This window comes from Labrus mixtus, chromosome 18 (assembly GCF_963584025.1).
Source record: "Labrus mixtus chromosome 18, fLabMix1.1, whole genome shotgun sequence".
NCBI classification, from domain to species: domain Eukaryota; kingdom Metazoa; phylum Chordata; class Actinopteri; order Labriformes; family Labridae; genus Labrus; species Labrus mixtus.
In genome coordinates, this window is record NC_083629.1 from 8,185,756 (window position 1) to 8,206,957 (window position 21,202).

At 43.7% G+C, this 21,202-nt stretch overlaps 2 protein-coding genes across 2 annotated transcripts in view; one reads left to right on the forward strand and one right to left on the reverse strand.

The window, feature by feature from the left end:
• ehd4 (EH-domain containing 4) overlaps positions 1–16,460 on the reverse strand; it is a 28,195-nt gene extending 11,735 nt beyond the window's left edge. The window contains exons 1-3 of the mRNA XM_061062331.1: positions 15,974–16,460; positions 8,934–9,110; positions 6,459–6,556 (exon numbers count right to left, since the gene is read on the reverse strand). Of these exons, the coding sequence (XP_060918314.1) occupies positions 6,459–6,556; positions 8,934–9,110; positions 15,974–16,203 (505 nt within the window). The 5' untranslated portion in view covers positions 16,204–16,460. The remainder of the gene's footprint in view (positions 1–6,458; positions 6,557–8,933; positions 9,111–15,973) is intronic.
• A 2,187-nt stretch (positions 16,461–18,647) lies between these two features.
• On the forward strand, positions 18,648–20,887 carry LOC132993599 (E3 ubiquitin-protein ligase TRIM39-like). The gene is made up of 2 exons (XM_061063512.1): positions 18,648–20,321; positions 20,509–20,887. Exons 1-2 carry the CDS (start codon positions 18,865–18,867, stop codon positions 20,864–20,866), a joined length of 1,815 nt encoding a protein of 604 aa, XP_060919495.1. The 5' UTR covers positions 18,648–18,864; the 3' UTR covers positions 20,867–20,887.
• Positions 20,888–21,202: the final 315 nt, after the last annotated feature.

The window sequence follows — 21,202 nt, forward strand, 5'->3', positions numbered from 1 at the left end:
CTGTGAAAACAAGAAACAAACACAAAGTGAAGACAGATCACACAAACAGAGGCGTCTGCACAAACAACACGTGCAAATACACAAAACAAAGATGGAGGTCATCAACCCCTTGGAAAAACAGGTGGTGTGTGTGTGTGTGTGTGTGTGTGTGTGTGTGTGTAAAGAAGCTGCAGGGAAAATACTAAACACACATGTTCACTTCATCCAAACTGCTGAACGTCATGTGTGTCTCAAAGCCGCAGCCTCCGAGTGTGTGTGATGAAGTTTAAACTGTCGGTGATGCTGACATCAGCCTGCCTGCGTGTGTGTGTGTGTGTGTATGTGTGTGTGTGTGATGGCCTGTTATACGTCTTCAGGAGGAATCCAGCCTCAGCTGAGAAGCTCTAATTGCTTCCAGATGGAGGGAACGCCCCACCATCGCTTCCTGTGGCCCTCCAACCCTCCCTTTAATCCTCCCTCCTTCCCTCCTTCTTTCCCTCCTTCCCTCCCTCCACTCCTCCCTCCCTCCACCCTTCAGTTTAAGGCCTTTACTGATGCTGTCATCCCGGCTGACTCAACATAAGAGCAACAGAGACAGTGTTCAGCAGGAAAATTACTATTCTGTGATTGTAAAGTTTCTGTATACTGCAAAAACAAAAGTTCTTCCTCCTTCTTTGAGTGTACTTCAGGAAGAAATAAAAATCCTCTTCTGCAGCGTTAGCATTTTATTTTTTCCTGAAAAATTACTGAACTGAAAACAAGTTAGGCAGATAAATGGCAGTGTCATCGGCATAAAGAGTGATCTAAGGTTGTGAAAAGTCTTTAAAACTGATCAATCGTCTCTTTTTGAAAATGTCTAAACTACATCTTTAAACTGTCATCAGAGAGGCATGTAGGAGAGGAATGAATCCATTAAAAACTCCTGCAGACTGTTGAAATTGACCATGGGTCTTATTTAGAGAGTGTGCTAAATAAATTTGGCAGGTAAAGGACAGTGTCATCAGCATACTACGTGACTTTAACTATATTCAGATACTTTTTGATACCGCTTTTGAAACTTTAAAAAAAGACATAAGACATCTGGACCAAAGATATCTGTTTGTTTGTTTTTTTTAACATTCTTTGTATTGATTTTCAAAGACAAAACAATAACAGCTCAGTGCACTTTAGCAAAGTATTTGCATAGTTGGTCCAGTAGTCACATTCAGCATCTATCAATACAGTATACATGTGATTAACAATGATGTTGTACAATAGCAAGATAATCATTCAGGGATCATTATGATAAGTTGCACTTAACATTTACAAGATTCAAAGGCTTCTCCCATTTTCTTTTAAAGAGATGATTCTTTCCTCCGATACAGTATCTTAACTTTTCCAACGTCACAACATCAGATATCAGAGATTTCCACAAGTGAACAGTAGGGGATTCATCCCCAACCGATTTTGTCATTATAGCCTTCCTAGCCCACATTAAAAGAAATTGGATTATGTCCTTGTGTTCCTTCAAAGGGTTCGGTAGACTTCCTAGGAGGCATAGAAGCGGGCCAGGAGGCAGTTGTTGTCCTATCACCATGCCTATTTCTCCACATACTGCCTTCCAAAATAATTGAATTTTTTTCACACTCCCAAATACAATGCATTCTAGTTCCAGTATTAGCTTTGCATTTGGAACAAATTGGGGAAGCTCCTGTTGTGAACTTACTATAAACATATGGAGATATATAAACATTATGTAAGATATTGTACTGCATCTACTTATATCTATTACAGATTGAAATCTTGGAGGGTAACATCAGAATTTCTTCCCATGTATCTTTATCTATTGCCACCTTCAGCAGCGTCGACCATGATGTTCTTAAGGAAGCAAGTTTATCAGAATCCAAACTCTGTAACTCAGAGTAAAACCTTGATACAAAATGTTCATTTCTTGTATGATCCAAGAAAAATCTTTCCAGCATATGCGAACCACTAAAGAAATTGAGGGTATTGGCCCCAATCAAAGGCTTTTTCAGCATCCATCGATATAATTGCTCCAGGAATTTGGCAGTGATTGAGATAATGCATAATTTTAAATAAGCGTCTTGTATTGTGACATGACATTCGATCCTTTATAAAACCGTTCTGATCTGCATCCACAATATGAGTCATTACCCGTTCTAACCTGCGAGCCAATACTTTAGATAAAATTTGTATGTCCACTCCAAGTAGACTGATTGGTTGGTATGAGGAGCAGAGTTTTGGGTTTTTCTTTTTCTTTAATATAAGTGTTATATTTGCCAAATACATTGATTCTGGGAGTTTTGAGTCCTCAATAAATGTATTGAAAACTCTAAGTAATAATTTATTGATCTTCGCTGGGGTTTTAAAAAACTCAACCGGAAATCCGTCCGCCCTGGCAACTTCCCGGGTATGGCTATATCGATTTCTAATAAGGAGATGGGGCCTTCCAAAAGATTAGCCTGATCTTCTGATAGTTGTGGGATTGTCAGACTGTTTAAGAAGAGCCTTTCCTTGAGCTTATTCACATCGCTTTCAGAACTATATAACTTTTCATAGAACCTTTTAAATGCATCATTAAAACGAAGGTTATTTGTTTGTCTTTGACTATTTTCGTCCTGTATAGATGAGATAAAGTTCTTTACTGGGGCATTCCTTGCTAGGCGGCTAGTAGGCGGTTTGGTTTGTTGCCAAATTGAAAGAGACTTTGTTTGGCAAAAAGAATGTCCTTTTCTGCTTTTCTTGTTATCAGATTCTGCAACATTATCCTGGTTGCCTTTAGTTCTCATATCTGAGTGTTCTATTAAATGAGATAAACATCTGGACACAAATATATAGTCAATACGTGACGCTGAAGAATGGGGAAGACTGTAGCCTTTTAACAAAGGATTGAAATGCCTCCACACATCTAAAAGATCAAATTCCTTAATAATGTTCAGAACTGCTCGTGCATTACTGGACTGAGTGTTTTGAGGTGGTAGCCTATCCAATGACGGAGATAAACTACAATTAAAATCTCCTCCTATTATCATATTTGGACAGTCCATTTCAGCCAGCTGACTAAATAACAGAGCAAAGAAAGCTTCATCTTGAGCATTAGGGGCATAAACATTTCCTAGCAAAACATCTTCTTTAACTAAAACAATTCTTCCTTCTGTATCTTTGAATGAAGCTGTAGCAGTAAATGGCAGATTTTTTGTGTAGTAATATAATCACACCCCTCTTATTTGTTGAATAAGATGAAAAGTGAACCTGACCAACCCACTCACAAGATATTTTTTGTGTTCCTCATCGGTTGGATGCGTTTCCTGTAGAAATGCTAGCTGAATCTTTTCTTTTTTAAGCGAGTTCAGGACAGATTTCCTCTTTTACAACTGGTAAGTATGTTGTGTTCCAACAATAACTGCTTCATATGATCCTAACCAATCTATGACTTTAAATCGTGTGCAAGCTTCAAAAGAGAACAGAGATGGTTCCAAGCAAAAACTGAACCTAACGCTAAGAATCCTGAACAGTCCAGTTCCAAAAGGGAAAATGTGTTATTTTAATCACGGCAGGATACACAAATGAGTATCTTATACCAGCCTCACGTAGCCTCCTCCGGGCGCTTGCTGACTCCTTCCTCCTTTTCACTACCTCAGCGGAGAAGTCCTGGAAGAAAGATACGTCCTGGCCTTCCACTTTAATCCTGCCCTTGTTCCTTGCCGCATACAAGATTCTCTGCTTGTCGGTGTAGTTGTGTAGCCTCACCAAAACAGCTCTCGGACCATCTTTGCCGCCAAGCCTCAGCGGAGGACCAGTGTGGTGGGCTCTCTCGATCCGGATTCGCTCTCCTAATATGCCCAGAACTTCTGGGATCCATTTTTCAAAAAAGTCCACTGACTCCTTTCCCTCCATGCCTTCCTTAAGTCCAACAATTCTCACAGTCTGCCGTCGGCTTTGGTTCTCCATGCTTTCAATACGGTCCGTTGCTCTTCTCAGTGAAGTCTCCAGAGTATCCACTCGTGTGACCAGCGCTGTTGTATCCTCCAGGTCCAAAACCTGTTGCTCAACAGCGCCGATCCTCTCAAATAAGGTGTAAAATTTCTGAGAGAGCTCGTTAACCTGTTTGAGTATAGCAGCTAACTTACTGTCTAGCATTGTGGCTATATTGGTGGTAACTCGATTCACTATCAAGTCATCTCGTTGCACGTTCATCTCCTCCCCGTCAGTCAAGTTAGCCTCTCATGCTGCATCATCGGAGTCACCATGCTCGTTATCTTGGCTAGCAGCAGGCATAGCATTAGCAGCAGAGTTTCTTTCCTTTTAGCCGACCCACACAACGTGAAAAAGTTCTCCACAGACATTATCAATACCGTCGTCACTTTGGATATCAGTTGACTGGTAAAAAATACTGTAAAATATTGATTAAGAATCAACCCGTTGGGAAGACGAAAAATCTACGTCCCCTCGTCTCCGTGCATCACGTGACCCCCAAGATATCTGATTTTACCTCCACTGTATTTAGACAGTGGAGTCTCCCAGAGTCTCCTCCCAGTTGGGCGTGCCCGGAAAACCTCGAAAGGTTGGCGTTCATGAGGATCCTGATCAGATGCCTGAACCACCTCAACTGACTCCTTTCGATGCGCAGGAGCAGCGGCTCTACTCCGAGCTCCACCTGAATGTCTGAGCTCCTCCCCCTGAATGTCCGAGCTCCTCCCCCTTTATCTAAGGCCGAGCCCAGACACCTCCAGAGGAAACTCATTTGGGCCGCTTGTATCCATGGATCTCATTCTTTCGGTCTCGACATTCTTCTTTTATATTCTGTTTATATGTTCTTTATTTTTGCACAAATAACATCAAGATAAATTCCTCTTATGTTTTTGTTCCCTTCACATGAAATCTGTTTTTAAAAATGCAGCTGTGCTCATTCTTTGTCTCTGCCAGCTTTGTAACGACTTCTCTCCTCCTGCAGACGGATCTTCTCCTCTCTGAGGACTCGGCTCAGTCTGGACTCTGACCAAACGTCAGCATCAAAGTAAACTGTTTCTCTCTCCTCATCAGAACACCCAGAAGTCCAACGAGGCGACGTCAGAACAAGAACTGCACAGAGTACAAATCTGAGATTACAGAGACAAGAGTGATTCTTTTTCTGTTGAAGGATTGAATTTATTTTAATGCACTTCTTAGGGGCGGCGGTAGCCTAGAGGTTAGTGTGTGCGCCCCATGTACAGAGGCATAGCCCAGGTTCGAATCTGACTTACTACATTGAAGCTTTAATTTAATATGAAGTTTAAATGTTTGATAAATGACTGATTCTGCATCTTCTTCTTCCTACAGATCTGAGACCGTGTGTTTAGTTTGTGTGAGAAAGTCGTCCTCTGGTTTCAGATCTGCCTTCCAAACCATCTGTGGTTAAAAATCAGCAACAATGATTCACCGCAGGAAACAGACTGACAAACAAAACAGGTAGTGAGAGAAAAGAGGTTTCACAAGAAATATCAGTGGCAATGTGATTGTGGTAAAGTTTGTCCTGGGGGCGGAGCCAAAGATCCAGATCTGAAGGGTTCATCCTCTAGAGAGCAGGACTCACATCAGGATGACACACAAGTCTTCTTCTCTTTTCTTCTTTTCTCTGGGGTAAAAATGGTCTACATTTTTCCTGGAGGAAATGTCAGGTCACCTAATATGGTAGACTTCACAAAGCCCAGAAATTTGATGAGAGGGTCTGAGTCCACTAACGCTGTTCTTAGCACTGAGAGCGCCCATTCTCAATACAAGACCAACATCGTTCAGTGTTTCAGCACTCAAGGTCACTTCTCTCTCACTGACCAATCGAATCAAGAAGGGGCGGGACAAAAAAGTCAGAGACATTTGGTCGCTCGGGTGAAAAGAGGAATCGTTCCTCTGACTCTTTAAAGTAGGCAGATTTAAAAACATCCCAGAGGAACAGAGTGAGAGAATGATGGGTCTCAGGAGAAGTGGAGAATGAATCTCATTTTCTCTTTATATCGTCTCTCTTATGATCAGTCAAGATCCTCTTTGATAAATGTATTTTTAAAACCCTGAAAGTTTTGGAGCTCGATCACAACAAAGTTAAGAGGTGATGTTTCCTGAGGGGAGCGGGGCTGTGTGACGCTTGGAGGGAAGAAAAACAAACAAATCAATCAGAGCATCACTTTCAGATGTCAGGTGTAAAACCCCCTCTGAGCATGCTCAGTACTCTGATACAGGATACTGCGACCTCTGACCTCTGACCTCTCGTGTGTGTCATGTTAGTGGTTACAATCATCATAAGGGGAGGAGTGATTTTCGTGTTTGTGGCTCCCAGCGGCCTGAACGCTCTGTGACTTCATACAATGTCAGGAAGTGAAAGAATCTCAAGGACGTTTATGAAACAACAGCAGGACGCTTTTGATTAGCTTAGTCAGCACACACGCGCACACACACGCACGTGCACACACACACACGCACACACACACACACGGACAGATTTGTACCTCTGCTGATTCGCTGTTTCTCTCCTGACAGGATACCGGGCGTGTCGATGATGCTGATGCTCTGAAGAACCTGATTGGGCATCTGGGAGCAGATAAACCTGCAAACACACACACACACACACACACACACACACACACACACACACACATAAGAAGAGAGTGAGAAAAATGTTAAACTTTGTTTCGTTGATTCTTAAAAGTCCTATAGATATAGCACTGAAATGTCCACGCTTCTTATTTCATTTTTTTTCCCTCTGTTGAGCTTCAGATCTTAAAGACTAAAGCAGACACAAACACACAGCTGCCTCCTTCCCAAGAACTCTTTTAATCTCGACTTGACGTTTACACCACAGAGACGGAAACCTATCACTGAATTATTTATTTATTTATTGTGTTTGTCTGCAGATGATCCTCGGTACAGTCAGTCAGTAGCTCAGTACCCGTCTTTACGGATTACAGCTGCAGTTAATGAGTGTTTAAGTGTTTCACAAACGTCTAATATGTTTCGTGTTGTCTAAAAACAAAGATTTGGAGATGATCGTCACAGAAAAGAAAACACAAACATGAAAACGTTCACATTTAACAAGGTTAAGGAGCCGGATGCCATAGTTTTAGACTCTGATGTCAAGTTGCGGACAATCTCCTGCCCGCTGTCTTCTGAAATAGATATCAGAGATCGTTTTGTATCACAGTGTTGAACATTCGGACCACGGTACAACATGAGCAGTTTCAGAAAATCTCTCGTTTATTAACGAGTCATTACAATAGTTAGAAACTGATCTATTAAACGGCATCGTTGTGCATCATCTTATCTCCTTGAATCTCCTCCTGAGCTGATTAATGAAGCTGCTCTATCTCTGACTCTGCTCGCTCTACTGTTTCAGTCAGGAAGGATCCAGGTTGTTAAACGTCTGTCAGAGCACACAGAGGCTGTTGTGTAATAAAGTGGGTGTGTGATCACAGAGTGTGTGTATGTGTGTAAACAATGTGTATGTATGCAGGAGATAGTTCTGATTCTAAAAAAGACGCAGAAGAAGAAAGTCGAGGATTTCCAAAAATGTTGAACAATAAAACCTTGAGAGTGTTTTTATGATTTGGGTTCGGACTGTAAATAAATGTCAGAGTGAGACCTCCCTGCTGTCACCTCATAGTAAATCAAAAGTTTATGTTAAATTTAGCAGACAGACTTCAGCAGGCGGGAAAAAACAAACCGCCGCCCGCGCCGACACGAGGTGACGCACACACACTTCCTCTGGAAACAATAACTTATTTTGGTTCCTCCATCACACTGAGATGGGATTCCTGGTTAAAGGAATGTCTCAGGTACACATCGACACACACAAACCTTACACACACACACACACACACACACACACACACACACAGTTTGAGGGTCGACTGTCCGTCCACTTCCTGCTCCCACTTTCAGAAATATTTCTGGACGGAGGAAATACGTTTGGGCCGACGTGTTTTTAGCTAAATTTAAACTGAGCTACGAACTCTGACATCCTAAAGGGTGTGTGTGTGTGTGTGTGTGTGTGTGTGTGTGTGTGTGTGTGTGTGTGTGTGTGTGTTTACATCAGTCAGGGGTGAAGAGGTTGTTTCCCATGTTCAAACTTTTTGAGGAAAGCAGTGACAGGAGTGTGGAAATCTGCCAAGATCTGTGTGTGTGTGCGCGTGTAGAGACCTGTCTAAAGAGGGAGTTACGCTCTTTCTTAAACTCACAGCAGAGGTTGAGATTCTTCTCATTATTTCATGTTAAAAATTATAGACGATCAAACTGTCGCACACTTTCAGTTCTTTAAAATCAGTTATAATAAGTGGAATATTACCGTGTCCGTTAACGCCCTCAACCTCAGAGGGTTTCTCACCGTTGCTCCTTGTTGCTAGGTTACCAAAGTTTACCTTCTGCTTCCCTCAGTAGTGACTGAAAGGTTTGTTTTAGATCCCTCCGTGTGATTAATATTTGTTCTTATTCAACAGAAAATGATAAACAAGGTGAAAGAATCGTGTCCTACACACTCGGCGATTTTGGGGGTATCTGATTCGAGGCGTGCCGCAACCGATTGTTGAATACCAGCAACAGCCAATGAGAGCGAGCAGACCGTGAAGCGTCACCAACCGGATGTTGCGTCACTTTTACAGCTCACAAACATGGCGGTGAACATAAACACAACTTGTCAGCCAGGTCTCACCAGTCTTCTTTTTCTCGTTTTTTCTGCTGCAAAACTGAACGCACGCCAGGACAGCCAGCGGACCACGTCCAGCGTCCTCCATCTTTGTTTTTCTTCTGAAGTCACATTTTAAATCGTTACTACAAGCAGCAGGTGTGTTGTGTCGCCGTCTGGCTGATTGGACGGGATGTTGCGTACTTTTAGAGCTCACAAACATGGCGGGTGAACATAAACACAACGGAGCCCCGAGCTGAGTGGGATATTAAAGAAGAAGAAGAAGAGCAGCGGTTTGTTTCCTCACCTGTTGAGAAACGAGTTCCCGAAGGCGTTGAGCTTCCTGAAGGGTTTTTTAGGGTCGACCACCAGAGCGTTTCCGGGGATGACGCCCTCGTTCTCGCCGTGCATGACAGCGATGAAGCCGTCTGTGGTCGGCTCCGGACCGATCCGCATCCCGGGGAAGTCCTGCTCCAACAGGTACCTGAGGAGAGAGAGAGAGAGAGAGAGAGAGGGAGAGATTTAGAGAGGTTTTCTAACGTGCAGGGAGAGAGATGGAGGACAGAGATAACCTTCTTTCATGTTAACATTGACCCCGTCGACCTCGCACCTCGTCCCTTGTTTAAGAAAAAGTGAGAAAGGAAGGAAGAGAGGGAAGACGGCTGCAGAGGGTTTGTGTCCGCTCACTTCCTGTTTGTGTCTCATCCTGACGGGGACATCAAAGAGAGACAGCACAGAGAGCGGCTCCGTGTCACACAGTTTCACCGGAGAGGTTTCCCCTGACACTCTGACCCCAGACAATCATCATCATCATTATTATTATTGTTATTATCATGCAGTGTTTCCCCTACCATTATATTAAGGGGGCGGCCCGCCCCCCCAACGGCCCCCTTAGAGGTCAAGTAAAAAAAAAAATTGAAAAAAAGCTTTTTTTGATTTATTTTTGGGCTTTTTGTGCCTTTATTGTAGAGCTATGATAGTGGATAGTCAGAAATCAGGGAAAGAAGTCATTTAAGGATACCTTTCCTTTAAAAGTAACGCATGAACACCAAAATTCCTTCAAGTGTTTGTGTCGGCGTGTCTGCGTCACACCCCCCCTCCCCAACGCTGTAAATCTAGGGGAAACACTGTCATGACTTTGACGGTGAATGACTCTGACTTGAAGATGTAAAGAAGTTTGTGTTTAAGTTAAAGAGATGCTGACGTTTCAGTGTCGTCATATTTATTGTAAAGCTGTTAAAATGTTCTTTAACGTATTTAATGTGTTTGAAAATGATTCAATCTGTTAATTTAATGATGATAGCATCAAAAAGAGCAGAAGCTTTAAAAAGAACTGTGTCTATTTCATGAGACAGGTGTGCAGGAGGAGAGGAATGAGATCCTGCACGCTGTGGAAACTACACAAAAAGAAGAAGAAGAAGAAGAAATATGTCGATTTAGCATTTTACTGGCAACCTGCTCCCATGATTCATAGCATTCTTTTCAGTTCCCATGATTCATAGCATTCCTCGGGGCAGGGTGGGTCCTAAGTAGTGGGGAACACACACACACACACACACACACACACACACACACACACTTTATTCAGCTTTAACAATCTGCAGCTCGCGTTGGACATAAACTGATAGCAGGTCAGTTCTTCTGGTGTGCTGCCAAAACAAATGACTGTTGGTACACAGACACACACACACACACACACACACACACACACACACACACACACACACACACAGGAGATAAGCTCTGTGAACTGTTACTGAAGTGTTGACCTCAGCTCAAAATCAGGCGGACCGTTTGTTTTCTTTCCTTGCAGGCCGCCACAGAGTCCAGCTATTTATTAAACATAATGGCATTCACATTATATCCATAATCCATCACAATCATCATTAAATCATTGGTCAGTTACTTATCAACGTGTGGTCACCTTACACTGAAACTCAAACTACTTCCTGCGGTGGCTTTTGGAAACGGATAAACAACGTCACCCACAAAGGTCGTCGACCTTTTCAACACAACAAACAACACAACAAAGTAAAGAAGCTGAAGACAAACTGTTTCTTTCCTAACATATGAGCGCACCTTAGACACTGTGCAGGAGTTTGTCTGCAATCTTTCAAACCAAACAGGGAAACTTTCAGGACAATGAAAAACTAGTTTTGTTGTTGTTTAGCCGACATGCAACATCATGACATCATCAGCATATGAAACAATCTGAAAATGATAAAGTCTCAGCTCTGAGTTGTGATCAATGAAAGCTAAATGAATCTTTTATTAATGGATACAAGATGGTGAAAGATTACGCTACTTATTTGCTTAACAGCTAGGGAGTACAGTGGTTAGCGCTGTCACCTCACAGCGAGGAGGTTCCTGGTTTGAATCCCCATCTGACAGGAGCCTCTCTGTGTGGAGTCTGCATGTTCTCCCAGTGCATGTGTGGCTTCTCTCCGGGTACTCCTGCTTCCTCCCACAGTCCAAAGACATGCTCGTTAGGTTAACTGCTGACTCTAAATTGCACACACCGTCACCTGAAGCTCTGCTGCTCTGTCTGACAGGTGTGAGGAGTTATCAGCAGCTACGCTTGACAGAGCATTTCAAAATAAAAGCATGCGGTGTAAGAGAGACAAAGATAGCCAAATTCAGCAGAAGACATGACTCTGTTTGAGCTCTGCTGCCTGTGTTTGTGTTCTGCTGAGCACCAGACCTTCAAATAATCAGATATGAGGTCTGGCTGTTAGTCTCAGCCTCTGTGAGAACATCCGTTTACAAAGATTGAACATGGCCACTGTGAACACTGCTGCTACCAACAACAAAACCATCCAGGTTGCAGGCAGCAGCTCTACTTTTCTCCCCAACGATCTCAACTCATTCTACACCAGATTTGAGAAGGACAACACCACACAGCTGGAAGAAACAGTGTCCATGCTCAAGCCCAGTGACTCTGCACTCACCTTCAGCAGAGAGGATGTGGTGAGAGCCCTCAGGAGGACAAGGGAGAGCAGCTCACCTGGTCCAGACAACATCAGTGGCTGCATCCTGAGGCACTGTGCTGAGCAGCTGGGGGGGCGTGTTTCAGACCCTGTTTCAGAGCTCAATGGACAGCAGCACAGTGGAAAAACTCTACAGTTATCCCCATCCCCAAGAAAAGCCCCGCCAAATCACTGAACGACCTCAGGCCTGTGGCCCTCACGTCTCTGGTGATGAAGGCCAACAACACATCATCAGAGAAACCGACTCCCAGATGGACCCGCTACAATTTGCTTATAGTGCAGGCAGAGGTGTAGATGATGCAAAAACATTCATAATAGACACTGTTCAAAAACACCTGGAGCACCCCAACACCTCAGCCAGACTCCAGTTTGCAGACTTCTCCTCTGCATTCAACACCCTGCAGCCTCACATCCTGGCTGACAAACTTTCAACTTGCTTCCATCTGAACGACCAGCTTATCCTGTCGATATTGGACTTTCTGACCAACAGATCACAGAGAGTTCTGGTCAACAACACCTTCTCCAACCTTCAACACACCTCAACTGGCTCCCCTCAGGGCTGCGTGCTCTCACCTCTGCTCTTCATCCTCTACACCGATGACTGCAGCACCACACAGCCAAACTGTCACCTGGTGAAGTACGCGGACGACACAGTTCTCCTGTCTCTGCTGTCAGGCCCCTCTCAGCACCATGGACCAGTTCTTCAGGAGTTTGTGGAGTGGTGTGACAGCGAACCTGCCTCGAACTGAACGTGAGCAAGACCAAAGACATGGTGGTGACCTTCTCCAACAAGCAGAGGGAACTGGCTGCAGCTGCAATCACCACAATCCATAGGAATCCTGTCGAACTAGTAGAGGAGTATAAGTACCTGGGTACCATCTTCGACAGCCTGCTGAAATTCTCCTCCAACACCGAGGAGATTCTCAGGAAATGTCAGCAGCGAAAATACCTCCTAAGGAAGCTCAATTCCTTTGGAGTCCGTAAGAACATTCTCCTGACCTTCTACTACTCCTTCATTGAGAACATTATGACATTTTCTATAACCTGCTGGCTCCACTCCACCACCCTCCAGAACAGAAACCGCCTGCAGAGCACGGCCACAGTCTGCTCCAAGATCATTGGACTACCTGTAAGGACTCTGACATCGATCTATGAGCAACAGACAATCAGACGCCGGCTTCGCTGTCCCTGCTGCAGGACACAGAGGAGGAGAGAAACCTTTGTTCCCAGGGCTGTCCAGCTCCTCAACTCCTAACCCCCCAACAGACACCATCACCTCTCACCCAATGCAGACTTCTAAGCTTCTTTGCTGTATCTACTTCCTTTTCTATTTACCATGCACCTTAACAGCCTCTGCACTACATCACTTAATTATATCCATTTTATTTCAGTATTCATACAGTTCTGGTTACTTTATTCCTGTTGTATCTTATCCATCATTGCATTACGGTCACTTTTTTTATTTCAGTATTTACCTTTATAGTTATATTGTATATATTAGTTCTGTTGTTCCATTATTCACCTTATAACTTATCATTTAGACACAGACACACACACCTTCTGACCCGGGACCCCCTGCTAGCCCTCACTAGCAACAAGCTTACCATCACTCCTGATGACGCAACTTCATAACGCTGAACACAGAACGGCAAAAGAACGTCAGCAGAGCCGGAGAGTGCGAGTGGAGGAGCTCAGCAGGTAGGTGATGATAAAGAGTTTGGAGTGGATACTCTGGGAGTGTGAAGAGGGGGGAAGCAGAATTCTGGATAAATTGTAGTTTCTGGAGTGTTTTGGATGATGGACCGGAGATGGGACTGTTGACTACAGGAGAGAGAGAGAGAGAGAGAGAGAGAGAGAGAGAGAAGGAGAGAGAGAGAGAGAGAGAGAGAAGGAGAGAGAGAGGGAGAAGGAGAGAGAGAGAGATAGAGAGAGGGAGAGAGAGAGAGAAGGAGAGAGAGATAGAGAGAGAGAGGGAGAGAGAGACAGAGAGAGGGAGAGAGAGATAGAGAGAGGGAGGGAGAGAGTCTGCAAAAACTGAATAAAAAGATTAGGGGGAAAAGATGGCGGCATGCACATTGATGAACTCAACATATCACAAGTTTCATCTTGTCTTCCTCAGCTCCTGATAATTACATCACCCAGACCTCCGCAGCAGAACAGGAAGTGATGTCACAGCTTTGATTAAGGTAATGAGGAAATATTGAGCTGAAGATTTCTGTAGACGGTGTGAGGGAGCATTGTTGGAGTCTGAACCGAACAGAACCAGGAGTAACATGTGGAAACATGAAGGTTTCCTCCTCCATGTGTGTGTGTGTGTGTGTGTGTGTGTGTGTGTGTGTGTGTGTGTGTGTGTGTGTGTGTGTGTGTGTGAGCAGCTTCAGCAATGTGTGTGTGTGTGTGTTAAAGGGGGATATCTGGCAGTGTGTATCAGCTCTTCAACTCGTGACAACACACCGCCCTCCAGGCAGACACTATCAGGGTCAGAAACAGTCCTCAGGAATCCCACATGAGACTTTCAAAGTGTTCTTCAACCACTTTGGTTTTTAAAAAATCACAAACTGGAGGAGATAAAAAGCTTACAGATATCTTGTCATTATACTCACAGACCATTTCAACCTGATTGTCACCTTAATTATTACATGTACACCTTCATAACCTCAGGGCCCTCAATGTGACCTCAATGTGATTCCAAACAGACAGAAGAACTCTATTTTTAGGACTCATTCAGCCTGAGCTCTAACGTTTCCCAGATCGGATTCATCGACAACAAAAACTCGACTCTCTGAGCCGGAGCTGCAGAATCAAAAGGACCCACACTTTGTTAATACACACAACAATGGCCGACCAGTTAAACTCAGCTGTAGAAGCATTGATCCCATTCATGTGACAGACTGAAACAGGACTACAGTACCCATGAACCTCAGCTGGTGCCCACCGATGTGTCACCTCCTGCAGGCAGACTTCACAAACACACTGCAGCCAGTTTGAATATGACTCAGGGCAGATGTACACACACCACAGCTGACGTCAGGGTGGGGCTGCGTGTGGCCGCAGAGCCAAAAGAGTCGCTGGTTTAATTCAGCCAAGTTTAAGAGAAGTGAGACCCAGGAACTCCTCATGTGCCAGTTCAATTTAGCAGAAGGCACGCTCAAATGGAGCAAGCAAGTCAAATTCACAGCTGCAGCTTACACAGAACTTTAGTCTGGAACAATTCGACACATAAACTGTCTCACAAGTACAGCACTCTGAAGGGAAACACATTCAACACTCCATTTAAAATATGTCTTACTGAACTCTCTTTTCACATTTGGCAGGGTTTAACATTTTAGATTGAAAGCCTGGGGGCATTTAGTGTTAACAGAATGCAGAGTGCTCAATTCGGCTTAGAACTGATCCCTTAGAGATCACCTGTTCATAAAATAAAGAGTATTTGATGTTGCCTGAAATGCCGCTTTCCAACAGATTGCTTAGTCATACAAGGCAAGTAGCAGATCTTAATTTTGTACTTTCCCTACAGCGTAGAATAGATTTGGTTGGTTTGATTTGAGCCGATTTCACGATTAGATACGACACTTTCACTTGACATCTTAAAAACAGCACTCCCACTTCTCTGTGCTTATCATCACAATCATCAGCGTGCAGAAAGTGCAGCGGGTGTCAACTGATCTCACACCTGATAAAAGTGACTCTGGTTCTGCAACATGTGGATTAACTCCCTACCCTCCCAGATGACTTTGAACTAGTAATGGAGAATATTGAAGCACATTCAAAACTCCATTTAAAATATATCAAATTTAGCCCTCTTCGCTTTTAATGCAGGTTTTACATATAGCCTAATAGAACACGTTAAGAGGGATTTTATGAAGACAGAGTGTAATTTGCTTTATTCGGCAAATAACACACACACACACACACACACACACACACACACACACAGAACATCTTTCCATAAAACATCAAGTATTCTATGCCACTTGTAGAGCCGGCTTTCAACAGATTGCTCAGTTTAAAAAATGTTTAAAAAAGACTAGAAGCAAAACTCTGTCCTTGACCTTCAGTGTAAAACAGCTTTGGTGGGTTTGGTTTTAGCCGAATACATAATGAAATATGACACTTTCGCTTTGCATCTAAAAATATGCACTGTCACTTCTGTGTGCCTCTTCTATCAAGAGAGCCTAAACAGGCAGATTTCCCTTTAGGGTGTGGCATACAGAAAGTGTAGTGGTGTGAACTTATGTAACACCTGAAAAAGGTGATTCTGCCACACGAGTAGTAACTCCACACCCTCATAGATGACTTTGAACTAATAATGGAGAATATTAAAGCAGACAGACCCCCCCACCCTCAGCAGTGGTCGTACCTGATGAAGGTGGTCTTCCCGGTGGAGTACTGGCCGACCAGCAGCACCATGGGCTTGCTTTGGAAATCTGCGGGCTCCAGCGCGGGGGAGTGGAAGTCATGGAAGAGGTACTGTTCCTCCAGAGGCAGCAGCTTCTTGGTGTAGAGGGTCTGCAGCCCCTCGGTCACAGTCTGGTACATCTCTCCTTCTTTGTTGCGGCCTCCTTGCTCCTGTTTGACCCAGCTGAACATGCTGATGAGCGGATCACTCCACCGACACTCACGCGCTCCTCTCCCACTTCCCTGTTTCGATATTTCCAAATGTTCCGGCTGCGCTCTCTCTCTCTCTGCTCTCTCTCTCAGTCCTTCCGTGTGTGTGTGTGTGTGTGTGTGTGTGTGTGTGTATGTATGGAAGAGTGTGTGAGAGAGAGTGAGTGTTTGTGCACCGGGGAGTCTCCGCCGCTGTGAGCACACTGACTCCTCTGTGTGTGTTTGTGATGATGTGACCGTTGCTGGTGCTCCTACCTGAGAGCACCGCCCTTCCCCCTGTGACGCAGCATGGAGCGAGCAGACACACACACACACACACACACACGCACGCACGCACGCACGCACACACACACACACACACACACACACACACACACACACACACACACACACACGCGCGCGCACACACTTGTATATTATTAGAAACAGGCAGCAGCCAAACTGAGCAGTCTGTGTTTCTGATTGTGTAAACGTTTCAAATGTTTCTGAACTTCAGATAGGCTACAGAACTGGTCCAGGAGGGTTGAGGTTCAGGGATGTAAATGTTTCTAAAACGTTTTGAAATCATCAGGGGGTTAAAATAAAAGCTTTTAGATGAATGTATCCCTTGACTGAATGTTTAGGTCTAATGCAAACCTGCAATAGTAGTAGTCTTGATGTCTCAATATGAAACAGTTAGAGACTTTAAGACTGTTTCCAAACATGAGCCAAAGCCGTTTAGCCTAACTGTAAATCAAATCATTACCTATTGATTCATCTTATTTTGTTTTGTTTTTTGGAACATGGAGACACACTCACACACTTGTATCTGCTTCTGGAAGCCTTCAGATGTCAGATATCTAACGCATCATCTTGACTTCTATGAAGTCGGGCCCCGAAGAAAAGCACCTTTTGTTTATTTACAGAGCACTCATAGGTCGACTCCCTCCTTACCTGACGATGACGTCTCTCCTGTCTGTAAACATTTCAAACAGATCTCTAAACTGGATGTCTTTGAAAGGCTTAGGACTGAACGGGGACAGACTGTTAGTAGAGTTGCTGCAGACGTTATGAGGAATAACTCAGCTGCACTCTCTTGTTTCATAAAGATGTTTCAAACCTCATCACCACAAAGATGTTGTTCATAATTGTCTGATAAATGATCCTTTAAAGCATTTAAAATAATGCATTAACTTTTATTAAAACCAGAAGTTACCATCACTTACTAGCTTTATAAATTAAGTGTTCAAGTGAGATTTATGTCAACTTAAGGTCGTGTAGCGCCCCCTGCTGGTTAAAGTGTGACAGCACATTATCAGTCATTACTTTCAAAATGTGAGACCATCTCACACCAAAGTCCCCTGAAGAATCAGAACATTTTAGATGCTGTTTGTATTCAGTAACACTGAGACGTGTTTGTCCTTTATAGTTAAATAATAAATCTGATTTTTAATTTCAGCTACATTCACTGTCGGGTTAATTAATTTGATGATTATCATCAAACATCAAACTGAACCAGCAGAGCGTCCGTGTTGTTAAATAAGAGGAGGCTTAAAGAGGAGGATTTTCTAAAAAGTCTAGTGTGTGGTCGTCAGGGTTGGACTTCTATGCAGCCACTTCAGCACGTTTAACAGTTACCATGACGATGGGACAGTGATGACGTCTTCACGATGTGATCGCAAACATGATTGATCGGAGGCTGCCGGCTGACACAAAGGTTAAAGTTCAGCGAAATGTTCTTGTTTTTGTTTTTTTTTTAAATCCAGAGTGTAGCTCACATCAGTCCCCTGAATAAAGCGCAGGTGGTCTAGCGGTTATCTCCCACTCCCCACGTGCAGAGGCTGCACTCCTCATTGCAGCGGCCAAGGGTTAGAATCCGACCTCGTGCCCTTTGCTGCATGTCATCCCCTACTTTCTCCTCCAAACATTTCCTGTCTAAAAAAGGCTTTAAAAAAATCTGTCCCCTGTATGGAGGGTAAACTCGGTCAAAGGAAATAGAAAAAACAAAGCAAATCAGAAACAAAAGACATAAAGAAAAATTATATAAAAAGATGAACCCAGCTTTCAAAGCCTTCCTTTATTGATGTATTCCAAAACAAACAATAAGACGAAGTGATCAGGTAACGAATCATGATAGCACAAAGTCTCAGTTCGGACTCGTTTAGGAAACACTTCTGAGTAAATGGAAATCACTGAAACACATTTCTTATTATTTACATGTTTAAGAGAGTCAAAAAACAGGATGATTGAGGGAGTGAAGTGAACATGTGCCTTCATGCCTGAAGTCGAGTCGTCACTCGTGCAGCTTTTGGACGCCTTCTCAGCCCGTCTCTGACAAAGCCCTGCCCCTCAAATGACTCATCAAGACAAACCAGGAAGCAGTATTGATTTTCACTCAGAGAGCACAGAAGAAGAAGCTACAGATCAGAAGACTTCACTTGAATCACGAGGAATACTAAGAGTAATGAACATTAAAATGGAATGAAGTGGAGTCAGAAGGTCGAGTTTTAACAGTTTGTTCTTTGAATCTCAATGACTCTTTATTTCTGGTGTGTTACAACATTTTAAAGGATCCTGTCTTTACAGCCTGCAGCTACAGCATCTGAGAAACCTCCCTGAAACAAATCCAGCTGTTCTCCAGTTTGTAACAGGAAGACTTCAGAGATGGAGACCGCCTCAGAGGCTCTCTGCAGTCTGCACAATGAGAAACTCCAACTCTTCTGTCTGGACCATCAGCGGCCTGTTTGTCTCGTCTGCAAAGAGTCAGAAAACCACAGCAGCCACAGATTCAAACCAATCGAAGAAGCTGCACGGGAACTCTGGGAGAAGCTTTGGGAGTCTCTGGAACCTCTGCGGGAAAAGTTGGATCTTTTTAAAAAGGTTGAAGAGGAGTTTAATATAACAGCAGAACACATTAAAACCCAGAGACATCACGCTGAGATTCAGATGAAGGAGCAGTTTAAGAGGCTTCACAGGTTTCTGGAGGAGGAAGAGGAGGCCAGGATGTTTGCACTGAAGGACGAAGAGGAGGGAAAGAGCAGGAGGATTAATGAGAAGAGGGAGGCTATGAGTGAAGACATGAAAGATCTGTTAGAAATAATCAGAGCTGCAGAAACAGAGCTGGAAAGTGATCCAATTTCACTCAAACAGAACCTTAATGCTGATGAAAACAAAGACACAGAGGACAAGCTAAGAGCTAAAGATGCTACAGAAGACAAACTCAAAGCTAAAGATGCCACAGAAGACAAACTCAAAGCTAAAGATGCTACAGGCAACATGATATTGGTCAAAGACACTTCAGAGGACATACTAACAGCTAAATATGCAACAGAGGAAAAGCCAACTTCTGAAGACAGAACAGAAGACATGCTAACAACCAAACACACTGAAGAGGACAAGCTAACAGCTAAAGAAGTTACCGAGGACAAGCTAATAGCTGGAGACACCACAGACGACAAATGTTTGACTAAATATGCAACAGTTGACAAGCTAACAGCTAAAGACGCTGGAAAGGATAAGTCAACAACCAACTACGCTACAGAGGACAAGTTAGTAGCTAAAGGCTTTGAGGAGGACTGGGTAACAACTGAAAAGACGTCAGATGACGAACTAACTGAGGAGAAGCTAATAGCTAAAGATACCACAGAGGACCAACAATCAGAAGACGAGCTAACAGCTAAATGTGTGACAAAGGAAATGCTTATAGCTAAAGACAGCACTGGGAAGAAGCTAGTAGCTAAAGACACTTCGGGTGACATGCTAACAGAGGACGAACAAATAGCTAAATGGATTTTGTCCCTACAGAAACACCTTGCTGTAATGGAGAAGATCAAACAGCGCCTCCTGCTGGAGGATCCCAAACTCGGCCCAGGTGCTCTGATAGATGTAGCCAAACACCTGGGCAACCTGAGCTTCAACACCTGGGTCAAAATGAAGGACCTGGTCTCGTACACGCCTGTGATTCTGGACCCAAACACGTCTGATCGAACGCTGATTGTATCCGAAGGTCTGACCAGCGTCAGGTGGGAAAAAGCTGAGCAGCGTTTACCTGAAAACCCAGAAAGGTTCGGTCTGTACGTGTCCGTCCTGGGCTCTGAGGGTCTGGACTCAGGGACTCACAGGTAAAGTTGTTAAGATGTTCGATACTTTACAAAACTGTTGTATCAATACAAGAATGATACCACACGTTTCTGTCATTGAAATCAAGAAATGTTGCGTATTGGGTTCTGAGGACTTCTGTATTTGTTGCCATGGTATCTATGGTTTCCTATTTAAGTTTAAAGTTCTGGTATTATGACAACCCTACAGGTGGGACGTGGATGCCGGAGACAACACGGAGTGGTTACTGGGAGTTTTGTCGGACTCGGAGCCGAGGAAAGGGATCATTCAGACCGGACTGTGGACTCTGTGGTTCTGTCAGGATGTGTTCAGGATTTCTTATCCTCTTGAAGCCTTAACGGTTCTCCCTGTGAAGACCAGGTTCAGGAGGATCAGAGTGGATCTGGACTGGGACGGAGGGACCCTGTCTTTTTCTGATCTGGATACTAACACACACATTTACACCTACACGGACACTTTCACCGAAAAACTGTTTCCATACTTTAACACCTGGAAAGGACCGCCCATGACGATTTTACCATCGAGAATCTCTGTTACGACGAGTTGATTTAAAGCTCCTGTGGGGAGTTTTTATCTTGTAATGAACCTGACTATAATCCTGATACCGCTTTGTGACCTACAAAAGCAAACATGACCGTCAGAGAGGACACGTGTTATTAATATATATTTATTTTATATGCCTGTCACGCCTGCCCCGTGTTTGTCAGCACCCGGTCGAAACATTCTTTTTAAAAAGGAGGCTCATTGTGTGTTAAAGTTGGACATTTTAAATAAAGAAGTTTAAGATTTGTTAGGATTTACCACCAGCACATGTACAGAATAGGATCTGCAAAGAGCTTAATCATCCCACTTTGTCCACAGGGGGTGCCAAAATCAACACAGC

Bases quoted from the DNA above. Each gene is read 5' to 3' on its own strand.
- LOC132993599 (XM_061063512.1), top strand. From the start codon at position 18,865: ATGGAGACCGCCTCAGAGGCTCTCTGCAGTCTGCACAATGAGAAACTC. The intron at 20,322-20,508 runs GTAAAGTTGTTA...ACAACCCTACAG, and splicing joins CTGGACTCAGGGACTCACAG to GTGGGACGTGGATGCCGGAG.